At 47.9% G+C, this 20,729-nt stretch overlaps 2 protein-coding genes across 3 annotated transcripts in view; one reads left to right on the plus strand and one right to left on the minus strand.

Moving 5' to 3' along the window:
- Nucleotides 1-2,594: 2,594 nt before the first annotated feature.
- On the minus strand, nt 2,595-8,537 carry LOC101589041 (zinc finger protein 792-like). 2 transcript variants are annotated; one of them, XM_023721468.1, is made up of 4 exons: nt 8,234-8,537; nt 5,467-5,593; nt 4,884-5,006; nt 2,595-4,239 (listed from the first exon to the last, which is right to left on the minus strand). In XM_023721468.1, exons 1-4 carry the CDS (start codon nt 8,264-8,266, stop codon nt 2,675-2,677), a joined length of 1,848 nt encoding a protein of 615 aa, XP_023577236.1. In that variant the 5' UTR covers nt 8,267-8,537; the 3' UTR covers nt 2,595-2,674. The 2 variants fall into 2 exon arrangements, with proteins under 2 accessions (XP_023577236.1, XP_023577235.1); XM_023721467.1 differs by having other exon boundaries at nt 5,467-5,596.
- A 1,675-nt stretch (nt 8,538-10,212) lies between these two features.
- The window catches only part of LOC101590220 (zinc finger protein 792-like), a 48,260-nt gene continuing 37,743 nt past the window's right edge, over nt 10,213-20,729 (plus strand). The window contains 1 exon segment of the mRNA XM_023721447.1: nt 10,213-10,585. Coding sequence (XP_023577215.1) covers nt 10,553-10,585 — 33 coding nt within the window. The 5' untranslated portion in view covers nt 10,213-10,552.

Raw genomic sequence — 20,729 nt, forward strand, 5'->3', positions numbered from 1 at the left:
GAGATTTTCACTCTTAATTCTCAGCATAGATCTGGCTAAAAGCCCCCAACGATAGCCATGCCATTTCTTCAACATTAGACTGCCCTGAAATTTCTTCTGCAAGATTAATTAGTCTTATGCCAGGAATAGAGATGCAGACCAGTAATCCCAGCACTTGGGAAGCAGGAGGACAGCTACAAATTCAATGCCAGACTGGGTGTATAGTGAGTTCAAAGTGACTCTAAATTATACAATAAGGCCTTGACTCAAAAAGAAAAATTGGTTTGTTGCCTTTAAGCTCAGTCTTTGGCAAGGTCTCTAGACATCAGCAAAATGCAAACAAATTTTCAGCCAAAGGATAACACACATGGTCTAGAGTTCAACAGTCAATGCAGACACCTTGACATCTTGTTCCTAATCGACACCTCGAGCTTGGTTTTTACAGGCTGTATTTCTATCATGATTCTGGTCTTCTGAACACTCATAAGAAGCTTACATCAAGTACAGCTTAAAGCATTCTTCAACTAGCATCTCCAGACCTTTCCAAATTCTTTTTTTTTTTTCCCCCAGTACTGGGGATTGAACTCAGGACCCTGCACTTGTCAGGCCAGCGTTTATTCTACTGAGCTATCTCCCCAGGGCCAAAGTTGAGATTTTTTTTTTCTTTTTTTGCTGGCTCAGGCTCCCTTAAGGGCAGGTCTGGTAATGCAGGTGGAGGTGAGGATTGAACCCTGGTATGCTGCCCCTCCAAACTCTTTCCACATGCAACTTCCAAAGGCTCCTGAACTACATCGCCAGGTGGTATCACAACAATCACCTCACTTCTAAAAACAAAATCTGTAACTTTTCTTGGTGCTGAGACAAAATATCCAACACCAATAAAGGAGAAGAGGTTTATTTCAGGTCATAGTTTGTAGAGGTTTCAGTCCATACTGGCTGGCTCCAAGATATATAAGCATGACAGCGGACCATCACAAATGAGAAACAGTCTATGGCAAGCAGGCAGGAGGCAGGAGACAGCAAAGCAGCAGCAGCAAGCCTGCCTTTACATTTCATTAAGCTTATAAGCCTACTGATGAGTGGCAACCACACCCAGGATAGGATACCCTTAACCTCAGCATCACACCCTTAATCCACATACACATCCACACACATTAATCCAGCCATCTTTGAAACTTCCCACCTACGACAACATGAGTCTTTAGGGGCACATCTAGATACCAGCCCTCAGTTCTACACAGTGACATTCAAAGGAACATTTGAGGATATATTTTTAGAATAGTTCCATTCCAGCAGTTCCCACCCACTTTACAGCCACACTGTATGTTTCTGTATAAACTATGGACCCACCTGGCCTTACCAGGTCTTAAAGGTAGAAACATCTGTATAACAGACTAAACTTCATAGCATATGACTCATTGGCAGGTAACAGACGAACAGCAACTAGGGCAGTCATGGTGAACCTGAGGTGTGTGTTCCACAGTGAGTATGCATAGCCCTCTGTCAGCACCGAATCCAAGTCACCCCAGCATTGCCCCCGCAGCTAAACAAGTCACGATCCAATGTAGTGGTAGTGTTTTACAATAAATAAGTGGATTTGGGGGTTGCAGTTTGAGCACTTAAGTCTCTAAAAGGCTTGCCATCATTGTGCTAAGGGTAAGGGACCCAACTGATACTGCTCTCAGATGCACTAGAAGTTGCCACAATTAGGTTGAGAAAACTTCATGCCATTCAGGTCATGAAAATGCATAGCATTCAAGACAGCAATACAGCTGGTGTGCCATGCAGGCCCACCCCCTGGGCACACTGAGACAGTAATTGAGACTGGGTGTGGTGGCATGCACCTGTAATCCCAGCGCTTGGGAGGCTGAAAACAGGAGAATCACTACAAGTCCAATCTGTGTAGTGAGACCCTGTAGACCCCATAGACCCTGTCCTAAATACATTTAAAAATACAAACAAACAAACAACAACAACAAAAAAGTAATACAGGATGACAAAGCAATACAGTCTTTCCTAGAAAGCCTTGGTTAAAGATTAATGTGAGGCCAAATCTGGGCTGAAAATAGTTCTCTGCCATCCTGTCACTTCTGAAGCACACACAATTTGGAGCTGTCCATTAAAAGACCTTACTTAGATCTGTTCTTTGTTCACAATACTCCCATAGTGATCAGAAAGATAAAACATGCTTTAATCAAGAAGGCTCCTAATGTAACATGAATTGACCAATGTATTTTAAGTACTCTGATCCAGTCACATAAATCCAATTTCCCCAAAAAGGAAACCGTCTCAGTAAGCTGCCAGCAGAAGTTCATTTTAGGTCATCATGGCCCCAAACAGGTCACACCCACAGCTAAAACAGTCATATACAGGGGGAGTGACATCTTTCCATGGCCTCAGGAACTCAGGTTCCACTCATGGACTACAAAGAGCAAAGGGCTGCTTTCTTTGAGACACTGGAGTGGCTGATACATACTCTTCAGGCTGGCCAGTAGGCCAAGCTGAGATGGCTTCTGTCCCAAACTCTAGGAGTGATAAAATGGACAAATATGACTTTGGTCCTGAAAGCATTCACCATATATAGCTTTCAAAAAAAAATATATATATATATAGTATAAAGGGAGTCTCCTCAGTGCGACAACATGGATGAATGGGATTCAAAATCCGGCTGATACTGTGCTGTGTGCAGTGGTGCTCAACAAGTCAGACACACATTCTCTACCTTCCTTTCTCTGGTGTGAATTTTTTGATGTTGAATGAGGGTGCGCTTTTGGCTAAAGGCTTTGCCACATTCACAGCACTTATAAGGCCTGTCTGGTTTGTGAACTATCTGATGCTCACTCAGATTCGACCTTTGTCTGAAGGTTTTCCCACATTCGCTGCACTCATAAGGCCGTTCACCGGTGTGAAGCCTTCGATGGTTACTGAGGGTGGAGTTTTGGGTAAAGGCTTTCCCACACTCACTGCACTTATAAGGCCTGTCTGGTTTATGAACTATCTGGTGCTGCCTCAGATTAGAGCTTTGTTTGAAGGATTTCCCACATTCACTGCACTCATAAGGCCGTTCATTCGTGTGAAACCTCCGATGGGCTTTAAGGCTAGAACTCTGGTTAAAGTATTTTCCACATTCACTGCACTGGTAAGGTCGTTCACCAGTGTGGAGTCTCTGATGGATCCTGAGGTGGGAGATTTGGCTGAACATCTTCTCACATTCAGGGCACTTGTAAGGCTTTTCGCCAGTGTGAACTCTCTGATGGTTTGCGAGATTAGAGCTTCGGCTGAAGACTTTTCCACATTTAGCACATTCAAAAGGCTGCTCTCCAGTGTGAACTCTCTGGTGTTGTGTGAGATTGGAGATCTGCCTAAATGATTTTCCACATTCCTTGCACTTATAAGGTCTTTCTCCCGTGTGAACCCTCCCATGCTTAATTAAACTGGAGTTGCAGATAAAGAATTTCCCACATTCCTTGCACTCATAAGCACGTCTACCAGTGTGAATTCTCTTATGCTGAAAAAGGCTGGAGTGTTGGCTAAAGCATTTCCCACATTCACTGCACTCATATGGCTTTTCACCAGTGTGAATTCGCTGATGTTCCACAAGACTGAAGTGCCGGCTAAAGAATTTCCCACACTCCCAGCACTCATATGGTTTTCCTGTACTGTGAACTCTCTGGTGTTGCTTGAGGCTGGAAGCATCACTAAAGACTCTCACACACGTGCTGCACTCATAGGGCCTCTCTCCAGTGTAGACTCTCTGTTGAACAAGTGTGGATGAGTCACAGAAAGCATATGTAGCAGTCGGAAAATTTAACGTACTGTCAGAATTCTTGCATGCCTCCTCTACACCAGGAGCGATCTGATGCTGCATAAAACCCGATGTGGCCACAAAGTCCTCCCTTCCCTCCCTATACATGAAAGGCTTCTGGGATGTGTGATTTGTGCCAGTCTTTCCAGGAGAGGCCATGCCCTCCTCCCTTCTGGGAGACTTGGCATCGTTTTTCTGCACCAGCTGCTGGCAAAGGTGTGCATTCAACATGAATCCTGTCCTATTTGCCTCACACACATGGCGTTTCTGCCTGGCATGAGCTGCCTGGTGTTCAGCCAGGTACAAAATGTCATTCCAGTATGAGCCAAATGTGTCACAGGAGAGTGTCTTCTGCATAAACAGAGCTGTTTTAGGATTCTTGTCTTGTGATATTTCTTTAAGGGAACAATTCTGCTCAGAAGGTAGCTCCTTCCCCTCTGTTCCACAGCAAAAATCTGTAAGCAGAGAAATTATGATTGTGTCACTAAAACATTTATAGAAAGAAATAGCCCCATCACATAGACTTGTCTGATCCCAGAATGAGTCCTTTTGGAACCTTAGCAAGATGAAAAACCTCGGGGCAGAGTAAGGAATGGTTGGCTCTCTACACTACTGCGCCTACCCAGGCCACAACATAGAGGACATCTATACCACAGGATGGGGCACAATCTTGAGGAGAGGCAGGGTCCCCAAATACCTTCTCTACAAAGGCCTTGAAGAAGCGCACTGGGTTCTGAGAAACTGTGGGAGCCATGAGGCAGATACGCACGGCCAGACCCAGGAGAATTTGATGCAACTAACTGGCTAATGTTCAGGGACATCAAGGAAACATGCTTTTCTCAGAACATACGAAGTTCAGTCCAACAGTGAAGAATGCTGCAGAGGTCACTGTGGAAGGACTGAGACATGGAGGCCAGAAAGAGGAGTCAAGCCCACAGTCAGAACAGAAATTCAAATAGATAGGATCTAAAGAATAGAAAAGGAAAGGCAGAGATGAAGAGTAGCCATTAGCATTCACACAAATAATGATATGTATGAGAAAAGTAGCAGCTGCGATTCAGACACAGTGATATCACACCTCCCCCCGGCTCCTGCTTACCAGAGCTAGGCTTGCCAAAAGCGCGTCTTGCCACGGCCGAAGTCATATTCACCCTGCCAGGCCCCCAGAGTTCCCTCCTCATCTCAAGTTGGGCACTGATATGGCACTTGAAAGACGTGAGCCCTAAGGGAAGATGGGCACAGGATGTAAGCCAGCACACACAACAAGAAAGAAAACTTAGTATTAGAAATTATATGTATGAGTTTGCTGGTAGGCACATCCTGGGAATTTGCAGGTAGTGACCACATGAGTGCATGGTAGTTCTATGCAGTCTTGTACAGCACATATTAGCAAAAGGAGCAGAATCTGAACCACAGGAGGGGCAGAGGTCTGGAGGTCACCCAGGAGAAAAGTGACAGAAGGAGGGGCTCTGTGGGGCTGACCACAAGGCTCCTTCTGCATGAACCCTTCAGGCACTGCATGTGGCACTGTCTCGAAACCCACTGGAGCCCACAACACCCATAACACGAACATGGGGGAGAGGCACTGTGCATACTGTTGGCACTGGAAAGAGAGGTGTCCTTGAGCAAAGGGGACAAGTAGAGAAGAGTTCAGGATATCCAGGCAAGTGAGATGTCCTTACCGAGAGAGGCTATGAGTGCAAAGTTCTCCAGCATCACATTGCAGTACAGGAGTCTCTGTGCCTCATTCAGCAGCCCCCACTCCTCCTGGGAGAAGTAAATGGTCACGTCCTCCAAGGTCACACAGCCCTGCTAAGAGGGGGACATTCCATTCCATGATCAGTTGTCTCTGCTTGGGTCTCCCTCTCCATTCCCTACTCATCCTCTCTCTCATCCTTCTTCCCAGCTCCAAGAAGGCACCATACCCTCGTTAGATTAATACTGGCTTTTAAAAAAATACCTCACACAACCATGTTGTGAGCCTGCAGCAGTGACAAGCAGGAGGAGAGAGGGCCATCATCTAAGGTCTGGACCTTAATGTAAGATCCAACTCCCTCTTTACTGGCCCAGTCTCCTGATGTTTCAGCGTTCTGCTTCTCAGACACCAACAAGGTGCTGGTCTTCTCCCTGAGCCAGCAATTCTTAGGCTATATTGCCTCTCATCCCCACATCAGGACTAAATCTGCCTTTCCCTATTTATATCCCAGAGGATGTCACTTGGCTCTGGCCTGTGGTTACACTTGGGTGGTTTGATCAGCAAACCTTCTTCATGTCTCCTAGTCAGCGCAATGCAAAACTATTAACAAATTATACGATTCTTACCCTTTAAGTCAAGACTGACTATACCAAGCATAAAAACAGGTATTTAGTGGCAAAAGACTTCAAACGTCACAAGATTAGTCTTATGACTTCTCATCAATCCCCATGGGTTGAAAGCCCCTCCCTTGGTGACCCCAACCCAGACAAGGACAATGCTCAAGAGAGGATTAGCCAATATATTTTGCCCAACTGCTTCTGTGCCAAGGGTCTAGATATCTACTTGTTCTCACTTACACATTTATATGATTGGCAGAAGCCTTTCCCACCAGGGCTGAAAAGGCTACGGAAGTATTCAAAGAAGTTCAGAGCAGTTCTCCAAGAAATTATTCCATGATTCAGAATTTCCAAGTCCCTCTAAAGAAAGTGGTAACGGCACATCTTTCATTTTCTAGGTGATAGATACAGTTGGTGGCTAAGGTGGTGGTACTTAAATATTATCTTCATTACTCTTGGAGACTTGAGTCTTCAAACATTGCAGAACAAGTCAATCAAACATTAAGACTACAGAAAAAAGCTATGTCAGGCTGGGGAGATAGCTCAGTAGAATAAGCACATGCCTGGCAAGCGCAAGGTCCTGAGTTCAATCCCCAGTACCGGAAAAAAAAAAAAAAAAGGAGCTATGTCAAGAAACTCACCTCTCATACAAGGTATTCTTACCTATAGCTGTACTGAGAATTCTCATAGGACCTACTGATGCACTGGTCTTGGGCCATTTGAAGGATTACATGGTCAGCCTTTCTCATATGTAGGCACCTATTAGATGTAGCAGCTCAATTCTTGGGCTAATTTGTGTCTACACTAAATATTTTTCAACAGGCAATTAAGAATAATGGATTTTAAATATCACAGATATCCTAAGAGCCTCAACAGCCCCTTTGTCAATTTGGTACTTAAAATTTATAGAAAGAGCCCACAGGACCAACAGCTAACTCCTCTCTGGAAGGGTACTCTTTTATAGTTATCAAGGTTCTACGGATTTGAGCTGGACTCATCATTCCCAGGCCAAGCCATGTAAGAAAGCACCTTCACAGATGGATCCCTGCAGGCCTCTGGGTACCTGCACCTGGGTACCACCAAGTATCTGTGTAAAGGAGCAACTGAGGAGTGAAGGTCCCACCATCTCACCCTACATTCCAACACAAGGCTTTGAGCACCTTGGGTAGTAACCTCTTAATCATAATCTTATTGTAATTACCATTCTATGCCTGTGTACTTCCCGGTGGAATGGGCCCACCTGCTGCTGTTTATAACAGGCCTTATTAAAAGACAACTGGTTATAATAAGTTCAGCTCCTGTCCTCCTGGATTTTCACTGTGGTCTTTTATATGATGTATCAGACATGATCAGGCCAACAATATTTTAGCATCTGTTTTTGGTGTTTTTTTTTTTCTGTGCCAACTAAAGAAGGTCCTAACTGCTTTCTTCTTTGGGCTCAGGAGTATGCCCAGGATGTTGAAGGCAATGCCTGCTGGGTTTGTGGATTGTTACCTAATTTCTGTACTTCTGGGCAGCCCTGGACTTAAGAAAAAAAATGCAAGGCACACCTGACACCCTACACACACACACACACACACACACACACACTGGAACAATGATGTGGGGTATGACTTTCCCAATTCTCACAATGGAAATGGTTCACTAATTTAGTTTTGTTTTTTATATCTATCCCTTGTATTTTAAACTGTTTCCTTAACTTCATCTCTCCTTTACACCCCAGTCCTCTCCAGATGCTCCAATAGCCTGCTGGTTTCAGCCAGTTGATTTCTCCATCCATAGAGGACCTTTTACTGGCCCCCTAGTCCTGAAAGTCAGCAGGAGTGAGAGTCCTAAGTCTCTCAAGTGCCCCTTCTCAGCAGAAAATAGCTAAAATAACACGAAGTCCCACATACCTAAGAAATTTGAGAGTCCCAACTGGATTGGGGGAATGGGCATCAGGAAGTTAGATTTCTGTAGGCCACCCTTGAGAAGGGTGCAGATGAAGCAAAGAACATGTTTGCCCCCGCCTTCCTTTTTTAATCCTTAGCCACGGATAAATTCCAAAGTTATGATCTCTATCTATGGTTCAGAGGATGCAACCGGCTCTGAGGTTGGGGCTGAGGTCCAGGGCAGAGCCCTGAAGCCCCCACTCACCTGCACCAGGTCGCTCTGCTCTGACGCCGCCATCAGGGCCAATGGACCCAGCAGGGCCTTGAAAGGCTGGCGACCGAGATGGCTCCCGCGCGGGCTCAGCCCACCACCTTCTCTGCCGCGTCCCTGGCTGAGTGAGGATCGTGCTCCTGGCCTCAGTGCGCCAGTCAAATGTGCACCCCTGGACACCTGCAGACACCGCAGTTCCAGGGCTCGCGGGTACTACAAAGGCGCAGCAAAAGATACGAGGCGCGCCGCCCCTACCCCCGCGGTTTCAGCCAGCCGACCTGGGTCCACTCCCGGCTACTGGGACACCAGCACTGTCACTATAACCCACGCACTCACAGCTGCAGGAAGCTCCGCCCCCGCGCTCGGTGGCCACGCCCCAGCACGCACACAGCCTCTCAGTCCCAGCGCGTGACCTCGCTTCAGAGTCGCGAGCCACAGGGCTCGCGCGGCTCCTCCTCCACTCAGCAGCCCCCACCCCGCTCCCCTTGGCTCTTAAAGGGGCCGCTCATGCGCAGTGGCCTCTGCGGACCAACAGCTGTGCCAGCCTGCTGTGCCCTGCCGCCCCCGCGGAGCTTCTCTTCTCGCACAGGGACCTAGATGAACGTTGAAACCGGCAGTGATAGCTAATTGACAGGATCTTTGTTTGGTTAGAGGTTCCCAGGCACCATTGACCACTTTCTCAAACCTCCATGAGAAGGTCTCTTGTGCCAATGAAATGGCAGGCGCCCCCTTTCCAGTTAATTTCATCAGCATCCAGGAAAATGTAGGCGGATGACACTGACAAAGAAGGCCCTGTATCGGAGAGGTGACGCCTATCAGCTTAGCCATTCCACAGGTGGCGTGTGTCTCACAGCATCATGTCCTACAAGATCCATAGATATAACTAGTGTTTAATGTCCTTAAGATGAAAAAAAGCCAGGAATATTTCTATTTCGAATACTGCCTTCCCTACCTTCAAATAAATTTTCTGCTTTTATTTAAAAATAAATGTAAAAAACAGCAGCAGGATGGATATATTTTTTTTTTGGGGGGGGGGCGGCTCACCCCGCCCTGAGGGCAGGGCTGGCACCGCAAGTGGTGCTGGCGCGGCATGTGGTGCCTGAGATCGAACCGCAGCCCCCTGCGCCTGCCTAAGCTTGCCTAAGCTTGCCTAAGCAGGCGCTTTAGCACCTGAGCTATCTGGGGGGGGGGGGGCCGCAGATTTTTTTTTTTTTAACAAAGGAAAAGAAAACAAAGAAAGAAAAGATTAAAAGGTGCCAAACGCTTTAACTCTGTGCTTTCACTTTAGGGCCCACTTAGCGCACCACACCTGCGCAGCCCCAGACCGCATTGTACAGGCTGACAATGGGCCCAGATGACCCTGCAGAGCAGCGGCTCCGCCGTCCTCCCACGACAGTGCTTGTGAGAGCTGTGGATGACAGCAGCTTTCTCACAGTGAGCAAGGATTTCGTGCCTGCTAGGTCGGCCGCCTGTTACCCCGAGAGATGCACAGAGCTTGGATCCCACTGTGTGGACTGAATGAATCCCTGTTCTCATGTTACAGCAGTCCTGGCATTCCCCGGGGCCTTGTCATAGCCCTGAAGGCTGAGTCCCAACTACCAGCTGCAACCTCTGAGTCCCTAAGTTTGGGCTGCGGCCAACAACTTTCATTTTTAACAAATTCCCAGTGAAGTCAGCCTTTCTGGTCTGAGAAGCATTGAATGAAAGAGAACACGTAGGCTTAGCAAACAAAGATCCCGCAAATTAGCTATAACTGCGGGTTTCGGTGTGAAAGTAGGTCCCTGCGCAAGAGGTAAGGCGGTTCATGGAAGATCGCCGGCTCAGCAGGGCGCGGGCGGACAGCGCAACCTGCTAAGGACTGCTGACGCTACCAAGATTGGGAGCGGCCCCTTTAAGAGGCTAGCTGGGGGAGGGCTGCAGGGCGAGCCCTAACAGGTTTGCTCACTGGCCTGGATCCGGAAGCAGACGCGGGGTGGAGGTGGGGCAGCGGCTGTGCGCCTGCGGAGTGCGTGGTCACCGACCGCGCGGTCGCAGTTTCCTGCTCAGCGCGAGCCAGGGATTCCCGCACTGCGCTGCACCCAGTTGGCCCGTGACCAAACTGGGGCTAGTGGGGACGAGGCGTCCTGCCTTTGCAGCACCCGCGACCCCTGAAACTAAGGTGACCGCAGGGATGCGCGTTTGACTGGAGGACTGAGGCCGGGAGATCGACCCTCGGCCGGGGATTCGGCAAAGAGGGTGGTGGGTTGAGCCCGCGAGGGAGCCACCTGGGTGGGTCACCAGCCTCTGAAAGCTCTCCTGGGTCCACTGACCCTGATGGCGGCGACAGCACAGAGCGACCTGGTGCAGGTGAGTGCGAGCTTCAGTGCTGCTGCGGGGCACACTGGGCGTGGGTCCTGTTTGTGGGCTGCACAATCTGCAGAGGGCTTTCCCCTCCTGAGCTCTGAGCGGTGAGGGGGAGAGAGAGTTTCCTGACAGTATGTGGGCACATGCCTGAGGCAAAGACCCAGTTGGAAGTGTCCGGGAAACTCGGTGGCTCTAGTATCTGCTGGGACCAGATAGCGTCCCAAGAATGGCAGGCTGAGAAGCTGCTTTGTGAAGACGCTGGGTGCTGTGGGCGGTGTAAGGCACAGGAGGATGCTGAAAGCACTCGGGTTTTACTAGCATCTCTGGGGATGCGGAGTGGAACCAAGAATAAGGTGAGGGGAGAGGGCCAAGGAACACGCCTGCCCCCATCGAGGTCGGTACTCCTGGTACTCGTCGGCCAGACCAGGAGGAAGGTGTGTGTTCTGTCTGTTAGAAACAGCAGTAGGCATGTTCTTTGGTACAAGTATCAAGGAGTCATCAGGAGAGAGAGAGAGAGAGAGAAGAGGAGACAAGGTCTAGGGAGAGGTGGAGGAGAGGGGGAGAGCGCTGCAGCAGGAATTTTCGCTGGGAGTAGCAGAAGTTTGGGACATGTGAAGTCTCTGATGTTCCAGAGACCATCAGTAGATTTGAAGAGCGGTGTAGGGCAGATACCCTGTCCAAGGGAGGTGTTAATTGAAGTCTCAAGGGAAAAATCTACAAGTAGGCAATATCTAAAAATAGAGCTTTGGCCCAAGACCCCTGTTCTGTAACCAGACCACCACAGAAAGCCTGCTTCCTTGTGAGTCAGACTGGCAGAATGCTATCTCTGGTGACAAGCCAGAAAGTTAAACCAAATCTTCTTTCATAGTTGTTCTCTTTTTTGGATGGGCTTGATTAATAACTGACAGTTTCTGTAATTTTGTTCTTAGGTCTAATTTAGGACCAACTGCAGAAAGCCAAAAATGCTCACATAACCAATCTCTCAGGCAAGGCCTTGTACCTAGTTTGAGGCCCCTACAGATGCACACCAACCCATGGCACTCTTTGTCATTTGTTTTCATGATGCTAAACAAGCTGAATATGGTGCTTAAGCAAGATCTCATGCTCTTGAGGCCTCCAGGCCACGCACGGTCTTCCTTCTTGGAACACTGGCATCATGGCCTGAACATTCACAGCCTTAAATCCAACATACGCTCTTGCCCACACATTGAAGCCACGATTTAGATGTTCTGTGGAAATGAAGAAAAGCTAAGGCTGTTTATCCATTGCCTACTGTAGCCAGGGAGTCAGCCACCCCCACTGAGGGCTTCTCAGAGACCTAGAGGCAGTCCCAGCAAGGGCAGAGCATTGTAACAGAGCGAAGGCAAAGCCCTCTGTGTTCCCTGACTTTGGGAACTCCCTGCCTTCTGTGGTGTCTTCCGATAGAGCCTGAGGGTTTTTCAGTCAAGCCTGTAGTTAGGTAGGGACAAATGAGATCACCCAGATTTGCTGGGACACAGAGAGGTATAGGGCAGGAGAAAGAAAGAAGGGGCTGAGATCCTGATACTTCTTTCAGGAGCAAGCCCACCATGACCTAACTTCCTTCAGTTAGGCACCATCTCCCAAAGGTTCTACCACCTACGATAAGAACAGCCTGCAATCCAGGCCTTTTGACACACGGGCTTAGGGGAGCATTCAAAAACAAATGATAAAAAGAAAGAAAGAAAGAAAGAAAGAAAGAAAGAAAGAAAGAAAGAAAGAAAGAAAGAAAAGAGAGAGAGAGAGAGAGAAAGAAAAAAAAAAAAAAAAAACGATTGCACTGGATAGTAGAATCAGATGGGTTGGCCTCTGAATAAGTGTGAGTGGTGAAGGGGGAGCGTGAACACAAAAGAGGGCCGGTGTCTGGCATCTGTGTGCCTGCTGTGATTAAAGCCAGGAAGAAGGCTGAGTGGGGAGGCCTGCAGAGCAAAGATGAGTATTAAGCGTGCAGATGAGCACCATCAAAAGCCCATGGCGGGGGTGGGGGGGAAGCCCATGGCGAAACGGCCTAATGATTGTATTGGCCAGTCCCTCTCCAGCCAAGTAGAGTGTACAGAGTGACACACACAAGTCCACAAAAGTGGCTGAGAGGTAGACAAGGATGGGGAGTGAGTAGCTGTGACCATGGGAGTGCAGAGCAGGGTCCAGAGCTGTAAGGCAGGTACAAGACAAAGAGTGGGGTACAGACATGGGTGCGCCTGGAGAGGAAACTGAGGGTGAAGACTCACCCACGTTGGATTGTGTCTAAGCAGCATGACATTGCAAATTTAGGAGAAGGGCCAGTGGGAAGGGCTTGGGACATACAAGTCAGGCCCAGAGCTTAGATGCTGCTCCTCTGCCCTCCTGCATCTGTCACTCTAGGGTGGGTGACAGTGTGAACGAGTAAGATAGAAAAAAAGCCAGTACTAGTGGAACCAGGACCTGGTGTCACATTGTAACTGGGAAGAAGGGTGAGAGAGAGAGAAGATGAGTAGGGAATGGAGAGGGAGGCCTGAGGAAGGAGATTAATCATGGAATATAATGTCCTTCAAAGCAGGGCTGTGTGACCTTTGAGGACGTGACCATTTACTTCTCCCAGGAGGAGTGGGGGCTGCTGGATGAGGCACAGAGACTCCTGTACTGCAATGTGATGGTGGAGAACTTTGCACTCATAGCCTCTCTCGGTAAGGACGTCTGATTTGCCTGGGTATCCCAAGCTCTTCTCTACCTGTCTCCTTTGTACAAGGACAACTCCTTTTCCCATGCCAACAGCATGAACAGTGCCTGTCCCCCATGTTCCTGTTGTGTGTTGTGGGCTTCAGTGGGTTTCAAAACAGTGCCACATGTAGTGCTTCCCCTTCCTGATCAGCCCCACACTTCTATCAGCGTCTGGCAGGGAAGGGTGCAGGCAGCGGATCCTTGTGGAAAGCCCTGTAGAGCCCACCCTGCTTGTCACCTCTCACCTGTTTGACTGTCCAGACCTCTGACCCTCCTGTGCTTCAGGTTCTGCTCCTTTTGCTAACATGTGCTATACAAGACTGTGAAGAACTACCATGCACTCATGTGGTCACTACCTGCAAACCACTGGACTGTGTCTGCCAGATTTGCTGGGATGTGTAATTTCTAATACTGAGTTTCCTTTCCTGTTGTCTGTTCTGGATTACCTCCCATGACCATCTTTCCTTTAGGCCTGACATATTTCAAGTGCCATGTTACCGGAGAATGTGGGATAAGGAGAGAACCCTGGGTCCATGAATTATGACTTCAGTCACAGCAAGAGAGGCTTTTGGTGGGCCAGGGAGATAGCTCAGTGGCTTATGCTCCTGCTTGGCAAGTGCAAAATCTTGAGTTTGATCCCCAGTACCACCAAAAAATAAAATAAAATAAAATTAATGTAGGGCTTTATGCAAGCCTGGCTCTGGTAAGCAAGATCTGGGGGAGATGAGTATCATTACTGTGTCTGAACCCTACTAGCTTCTGTTCTTATCTCTGCCATTCCTTTCCCTCTCTTGAGACCTTGCCCATTTGGATCTCTGATCTGACTTTGGCTGTTGGCCCCTCCCTTGTCACCTCCACATCTCAGTCCCCCTGTGGGAGCTACCATGTCTGTCAACATTAGTCACTGAGTCTCGTGGTCCTTACAGTTTCTTGGAAGCCAATGCCATTCTCCTAAGCCTTTGCATTTTAGGGAAGGACCTACAGAATGTTCAGGACTCGTAGTGATTCTTCTGTTTACAGCCTCCCATGTGCTGGGATTACAGGTGCACACCACCATTTCCAGTCTCAATTGCCATCTCAGCGCCCCCCAGGGATGGGTCTGGCCTCTGTTCCTGTTGCAGGCGCTTTAATCCACTGAGCTATTTGGTCGACCCCAGGGCCTTTGTAGAGAAGTGATCTGGGTACCCTGCCTCTCTTCCACTGGGTAGAGACCTTCCTGCAGTAGAGACCTCCCCTGTTTTGTGACCTGGAAAATCACAGTAATGCAGAGAGCCAACCACTCCTTATCCTGAGCTGAGGTTTCTCTTCCTGCTCAGGTTCCCAAGGACTCATTCTGACATCCATCAGAGACTTGTGATGGGACTGTTTTCTTCTATCAAAGTTTATATGATTTGACCAGCATTTCTCTGTTTACAGGTTTTTGCCCTAGAACAGAGGTTAAAGTGTTACCTTCTCAGCAGAGAATTTCTATACAAGGAATAATACAGGCTGGAAATCCCAAGACAGGCCTGTCTATGCAGAAGGCCTACTCCTCTGACACATGTGGCCTACTCGTGAAAGAGATTTTGTACCTGGATGAAGAGGACGATACACATACCGGGCTGAAAGCCCATATGTGTGAGGCCAATGGGACAAGGGTCAAGTTCAATGCAAACTTTGCCCAGCAACAGGTGCAGAAACATGAGGATGAGCCTGCCAGAAGGGAGGAAGGTAGGGAGTCTCCTGGACACACCTGCATAGACCAGGCATCCCAGGAGCCTTTCATGTGTGGGGAGTTGAAGGAGGAATTTGTGGCTACAGCAGACTTTGTGCAGTGTTGGATCACTCCCGATGGGGAGGAGGTACACGAGAGTTCTGGAGAAACACTGTACTTTCCCACAGCCCAGTGGCTTAACAAGAGCAGTCAGTCTAGCTATCCTTTCAGTAACACATTCACACATGTTCACCCGCAGAGAGTCCAGAGAAGAGAGAGGCCCTATGAATGCAGGAAATGTGGGATATTCTTTACTGATCCCTCCATCTTCATTCAGCATCAGAGAGTTCACAATAGAGGAAAACCCTATGAATGCCCTGAGTGTGGGAGATTGTTTAGCCAACACTCTAGTCTTCTGAGACACCACAGAGTGCACACTGGTGAAAGCCCCCATGTGTGCAGCTACTGTGGGAAGTTCTTTAGCCGAAGCTCCCACCTTGTCCAGCATAAAAGGGTTCACACTGGAGAGAGACCTTATGAGTGCAGTGAATGTGGGAAATTCTTTAGCCATGTTGCAAGTCTCATTCAACACTATATAGTTCACACAGGGGAACGACCTTTTGGGTGCAGTGCATGTGGGAAAGCCTTCAGCCGAAGCTCTGACCTCATAAAACATCAGAGAGTTCACACTGGTGAACAGCCTTATGAATGCACTGAATGTGGGAAGTTCTTTAACCAGAGTTCGAGCCTTAACAGTCATCGGAGACTTCACACTGGTGAACGGCCTTTTCAGTGCAATGAATGTGGGAAAACCTTCAGACAAAGGTTTAATCTGAGGCAGCACCAGATGATTCATAGACCAGACAGGCCTTATCAGTGCAGTGCATGTGGCAAAGCCTTCAACCAAAGGACCAGCCTTATGCGACATTTGAAAATACACACCAGAGAAAGCAATGTAGAGAACGTGCATCCTTCTTTCTCAGTACAGCTGCACACAGCAGAGAAAGGCTGTGACAGTAGTCTTTATGAAGGAGCATCAGCCAGCTGCTGAGCCTCATTCCTTCATGCGGGGAAGATTCCCTACTAGAGCTAGACACAGTGGATGCTTTCGGGAGCTAAGCTCTATTCAGTTTGTCACTGGTACACTTAGGGACAGAAGCCATCTTAGCTTGTCCTAGTCCACAGCCTCTGGAGTGTATCCCCCACTCTACTGTCTCAGGGAAAGCAAACCTGTTTACTTTCCAGTTTCTGAAGGGACTGCGGAGTTCCTGAGGCCATGGAGCCTATCACTTCTCTCTAACTAGTCTAGCTGTGGACATGAACCGTTTTGTCCATGCCGAGCTAAGTGGGTCTGCTGACATCTTACTGTGAATGTTTCCTTTTCAGGGACATTACTCAGTCTACTGTGATGTTTGTGATGGATTAATCCATCTTCTGTGTGACTCCCCAGAACACAGTATACATTGCCCTGGTTTATGTGTTATTTAAGAAAAAAATTTAAAACTAACACCTTCATAGTTGGACCATCTGACTCAGCCTTGACTATGCCAGCTACAAATCAAGAGATAGTGTGACTCAGCTTTGTCTGGCTTCATCGAGCTGCGCTGTATGCTACCTGCTTTCATAGCTAGTTTCAAGGACTATCTACCCTGACAGACTAGACCAGACTTGACATACTTAGTCTTACTGGCTTGTGCAGCCCCTGAATTCCCCTAGACTTTCCCTGGTTAGTTAGTGATCTCCTCTCAATAAATTTACCTAAGATCTGCGTAACAAAGTTTGACCAAACATGTAACCAATTTTAGAATAACCCACTATCAGTGTTTGTGCTTCTTGCAAAATGCATAGGAATTTTCTCTTTTAATCTCCGTTGTGGCCGGTGATTTGGAACTGAGTCCCACCAGCCTGCTTATGTAATAAAGATTTTACCCTTAGAGTGCCTCAGTGTCATGTCTTGGTTTGGTGCCAGGTTTCTGCAACAGTTCTTGGTACACTGGCTGGGAAGTCACTGTGTTAACTATTTTGATCACTGGCAGAGGCCTTCTGGTTGTAGTGGGGAACCCTTCTGTCTCCACACAAAAAGGCATTCCCTCGTGGAGTTTTCCACATTCTCAACAGTCTAAAGGTGAGACCCTCACTTGGATGTGCAGCCCTTTTCAAACTCTAGGAAGACCAGGAACATGAGTTCAGACCCTCAGACAAGGTAGGACTGCCGTGGGATGTCCTTCAGTTTCTGTCCTCTACACAGGATAAAGGAGGACCTAATCACCCCTCACCTGTTTCAAAAGACTTGGAGTTATAGATTTTTGCCCTTTGTATTGGGGGTTGAAACATACTGACCTCTGCCAACTAAATGTGACTGGAAGACTTAAGCAATAGGTTGTTCTCTGCTCCATAATAAAAGCTCCCCATGGGGGCACAGTTACAGAGCATGATTGGGCCCTAACCTATGGTTTCTCAGACTGTTCACACTGGGGATACTTCCTCAGAGTATGAAGAGAACAAAAACAGAACCAACCAATACTTCTCCTTAGTCTCGATGGTCCCAACGTTGGCAGGAGCCAAGGAGCCAGGTGAGCATCTGAGTGATCTCTCATTCACCAACCCTTGTCTGTTGTGACACTTCAAGTGCTCACTATACATACTATAGGGTGACAGAATGGGTACAAGCCAGAGTAAAATCACCGCACCCCTTTAAGTTATGCTGAAAATTTTCAAGAAAGGTTTTTTTGGGGGATGACCATGGAGTCAAATGAATCCCCAAGGACTCCACATCCTCTGAAATTGATTGGCCGCACCCCCTTTTGCTTCAGCACATGAAGAAACCTTAGACGTAGACATTGCTCATCAAGTCTGGAATAGGTAACTGAACTTGGCCCGAAATCCCATCCTGATCAATTAGTTCCCCTATATCAATTCCTGGTTGAATCTGTGTCTCAGCCTTCCATCCTAGTCTATGCCTGTGCTTCTCAAGCAAAAGGAACTCTCCTGGTTGTCAAAGCTGGCTGACCAGATCAAAAATTGCATAGAAAGGACCTCCAAAGACTGAAAAGTTTTAGCCCATCTTGCCCAATGACCCTGATGCTTTCCCTCCCTCACGTGGCTGACCACCAAAGCCTGCCAGTTTCCACCCCTGCCCCCAGGGGCAGCTCCCAGTCAGCCACCTTCCAGTCTCCAAGAATCTACTGCTCTATGTCCACCAACTGCCACCCCAGATGCAATCTAACCCCAACCAGCACTTGAACCAAGCCCTGTCAACCACAGGCTTCACTCAGCACAGCTCCACATGCCTCTCCAGAGATATCCTGGTGTCTCAGAGGGACCAAATCTGCAACCTGCTGTGTACTATCAGCCTTTTAGTCCCACTGATCTCCCCAATTGGAAACCCTGCACTCCCTCATACTCAGAAAAGCCCTAAGCTGTGATTGATGTTCTGAGATCAGTCTTTCAGAAACATCAGCCTACCTGGAAGGAAATGCCAACAAATTGTCCTGGCCCTTTTTAGCACTGAAGAGCATGCCTGTAGTTTTGAGGGAGGATGAACCTGGTTAAGGGCTAGAGTTCCAGCCACTGTTGTTGAGCCTGAGGCCTAGGTAAACACCACCTTCCCTAATATCCAGGCAAACTTGGATTCCAATACTGCACATGAACACGATGCTTTAGAACATTATCATGGGATCCTGGAGGTAGAAATAAAGGAGGAAAGAATCTAGTCATATTTTTTTTTTTCTCAGTTACTCTTCTCTTGTTGCTGGGACAGAGACCCTACCCACAAAATGAAGGAAGGAAAGGTTTATTTAGCTCACAGTTACTTGTGGTTTCAGTCTGTACTCAGCTGGGTCCGTGCAGAGCAGCCCATGACAGAGAGCAATCTTTCATGGTAGAGGCAAAGAGCAAGAGCAAAAGGCATAGCAGCAGCTCAGGCAGCTAGGTAGCCTCTGTCTTTACATTGTAATGCAGATTATCTACCCCAGGGCAGGTGCAGCATCCACACTCACAATAATCACAAACTCCAGAAGCCTCCCCATGACTGCATGAGGCTTTGGGGGATCAACTAAACATAAATCATAACATACCTCTCCTGGACCCCCGAAGACTCATGCACATCCTTTTTTTTTTTTTTAAGTACAGGGTCTGACTACACAGATCAGACTCCTAGTGAATCTCCTGTTGTCAGCCTCCCAAGTGCTGGGATTAACGGCGGGCGCTACTACACCCAGGCTCAATCACCATCTCAGTGTGTCCCGAGGGTGGGGCTGGCATGGCATGCTGGGTATCAAACCCCAGTCCCTGTGCTCTGCCTAAGCAGGTGCTTTAATCCACTGTGCTATCTGGCCAGCCCCTGCACATCACTTTATTTATTTATTTATTTATTTATTTATTTATTTATTTATTTATTTTGCAGAACCAGGGACTGAACTCAGGCCCTTGCACTTGGCAGGCAAGCTGCACATCACTTCATGCAAAAGACATTTTAGTGCATCTCTACGGGTTGCCAAAGTCCTACAGTTTCAGCATTCCTAAGAAGTCAAACTCCCAAGCCTCCTCCAAGATCAAAAGCAAACTCTTAGCTGTGAGCCCTTGTAGAAATGAAAAGTTAAACGCTTCCAGTCATTCAAGGACACAAGAAAAACATTACCATTCCAGAAGGTATATACAGTAGGATAACCAGCACTGGGACCAAAATCCAGCAGGGCAAACATTAGGTCCCATAGTTTCATGTGGAACATCTGAAGCAATCTGTGGCAAACTGTAAGCTCCAGGTAGCTGCGCACCTGCGGCACTCTTGGTATCCCTCCCATGGCTTCTCTGTTAGGCTGGCTTTGCTCCCTCTGCAGTTTCTCTCAGATGATACACATTCCTGGTTTTTTCAAACTTCTAGGGTTTTCACAGAATAGGGTTCTCACAGCTTTACACACTGCCCTCTCAGGGGCACACTGCCTGGCCTCCCAGGACTTCTGAAATCTAGTTGGAAGCCTTCTTTTTTTTTTTTTTTTTTTTTTTGGTGGAACCAGGGATTGAACTCAGGCCCTTGCCAGGGAAGTGCTTATTCCACTGAGCCATCTCCCCGGTCCCTGGAAGCCTTCTTAACCACAGAGCTACTTCATTCTGCAAGAGTCTAAAACCAACACCACATGGATGATGCCAAGGTCTGCTGCCAGCTGGAGCACTGGCCAGCCTTTCTTCTTTCTTGGGTGTAGGGGTCAAGTGCCTGGATCCCTGAGCACTCAGCCTGATTCTCAGGAATAAATTTTGCATGCTGGTGCCATTCTGGAACCTGATCTGGTTGCTGCTGTTATTCTGAAACATGGGGCTCTGGGGCTTTCCCCCAAGGCAAAGTCCCTAACCTTTGCAATTCTGAGGCTGCAAAGGGTGGAGACACGCCACCTCCTGTGATGCCCTCAGCCTATCCATTCTATTCTGTTGCTCCTTCCAGGCAGTGGAGATCCTCTCAGTTCTGTCTTTGCATTCCACGGCTTTATTGATGCTTCCTTTCTGGCCAAACACAACATTTTAAATCATTCTGCTGGGCTCTTTGCTCTTGATTCTCAGCGTGAATCTGACTAAAAGCCCCCAACAATAGCCAAGGCATTCCTTCAATATTTTATTGCTTTGACATTTCTTATGAAAGATTAATCAGGGGCCAGGGAGATGGCTCAGTAGAATGAGGATTTGCCTGGCAAACACAAGGGCCTGAGTTCAATCCCTGGTTCCACCAAAAAGGAGGAGGAGGAGGAG

This window comes from Octodon degus, unplaced genomic scaffold, assembly GCF_000260255.1.
Source record: "Octodon degus isolate 3935 unplaced genomic scaffold, OctDeg1.0 scaffold00083, whole genome shotgun sequence".
NCBI lineage: Eukaryota > Metazoa > Chordata > Mammalia > Rodentia > Octodontidae > Octodon > Octodon degus.

Excerpts from the sequence above, each read along its gene's own strand:
- LOC101589041 (XM_023721467.1), bottom strand. The coding sequence starts at position 8,266 with ATGGCGGCGTCAGAGCAGAGCGACCTGGTGCAG. Across the intron at positions 5,597-8,233 it reads AGCAGAGCGACCTGGTGCAG|CAGGGCTGTGTGACCTTGGA; the intron begins GTGAGTGGGGGC and ends TCCCCCTCTTAG. Across the intron at positions 5,007-5,466 it reads TGCACTCATAGCCTCTCTCG|GGCTCACGTCTTTCAAGTGC; the intron begins GTAAGGACATCT and ends ATCTTCCCTTAG.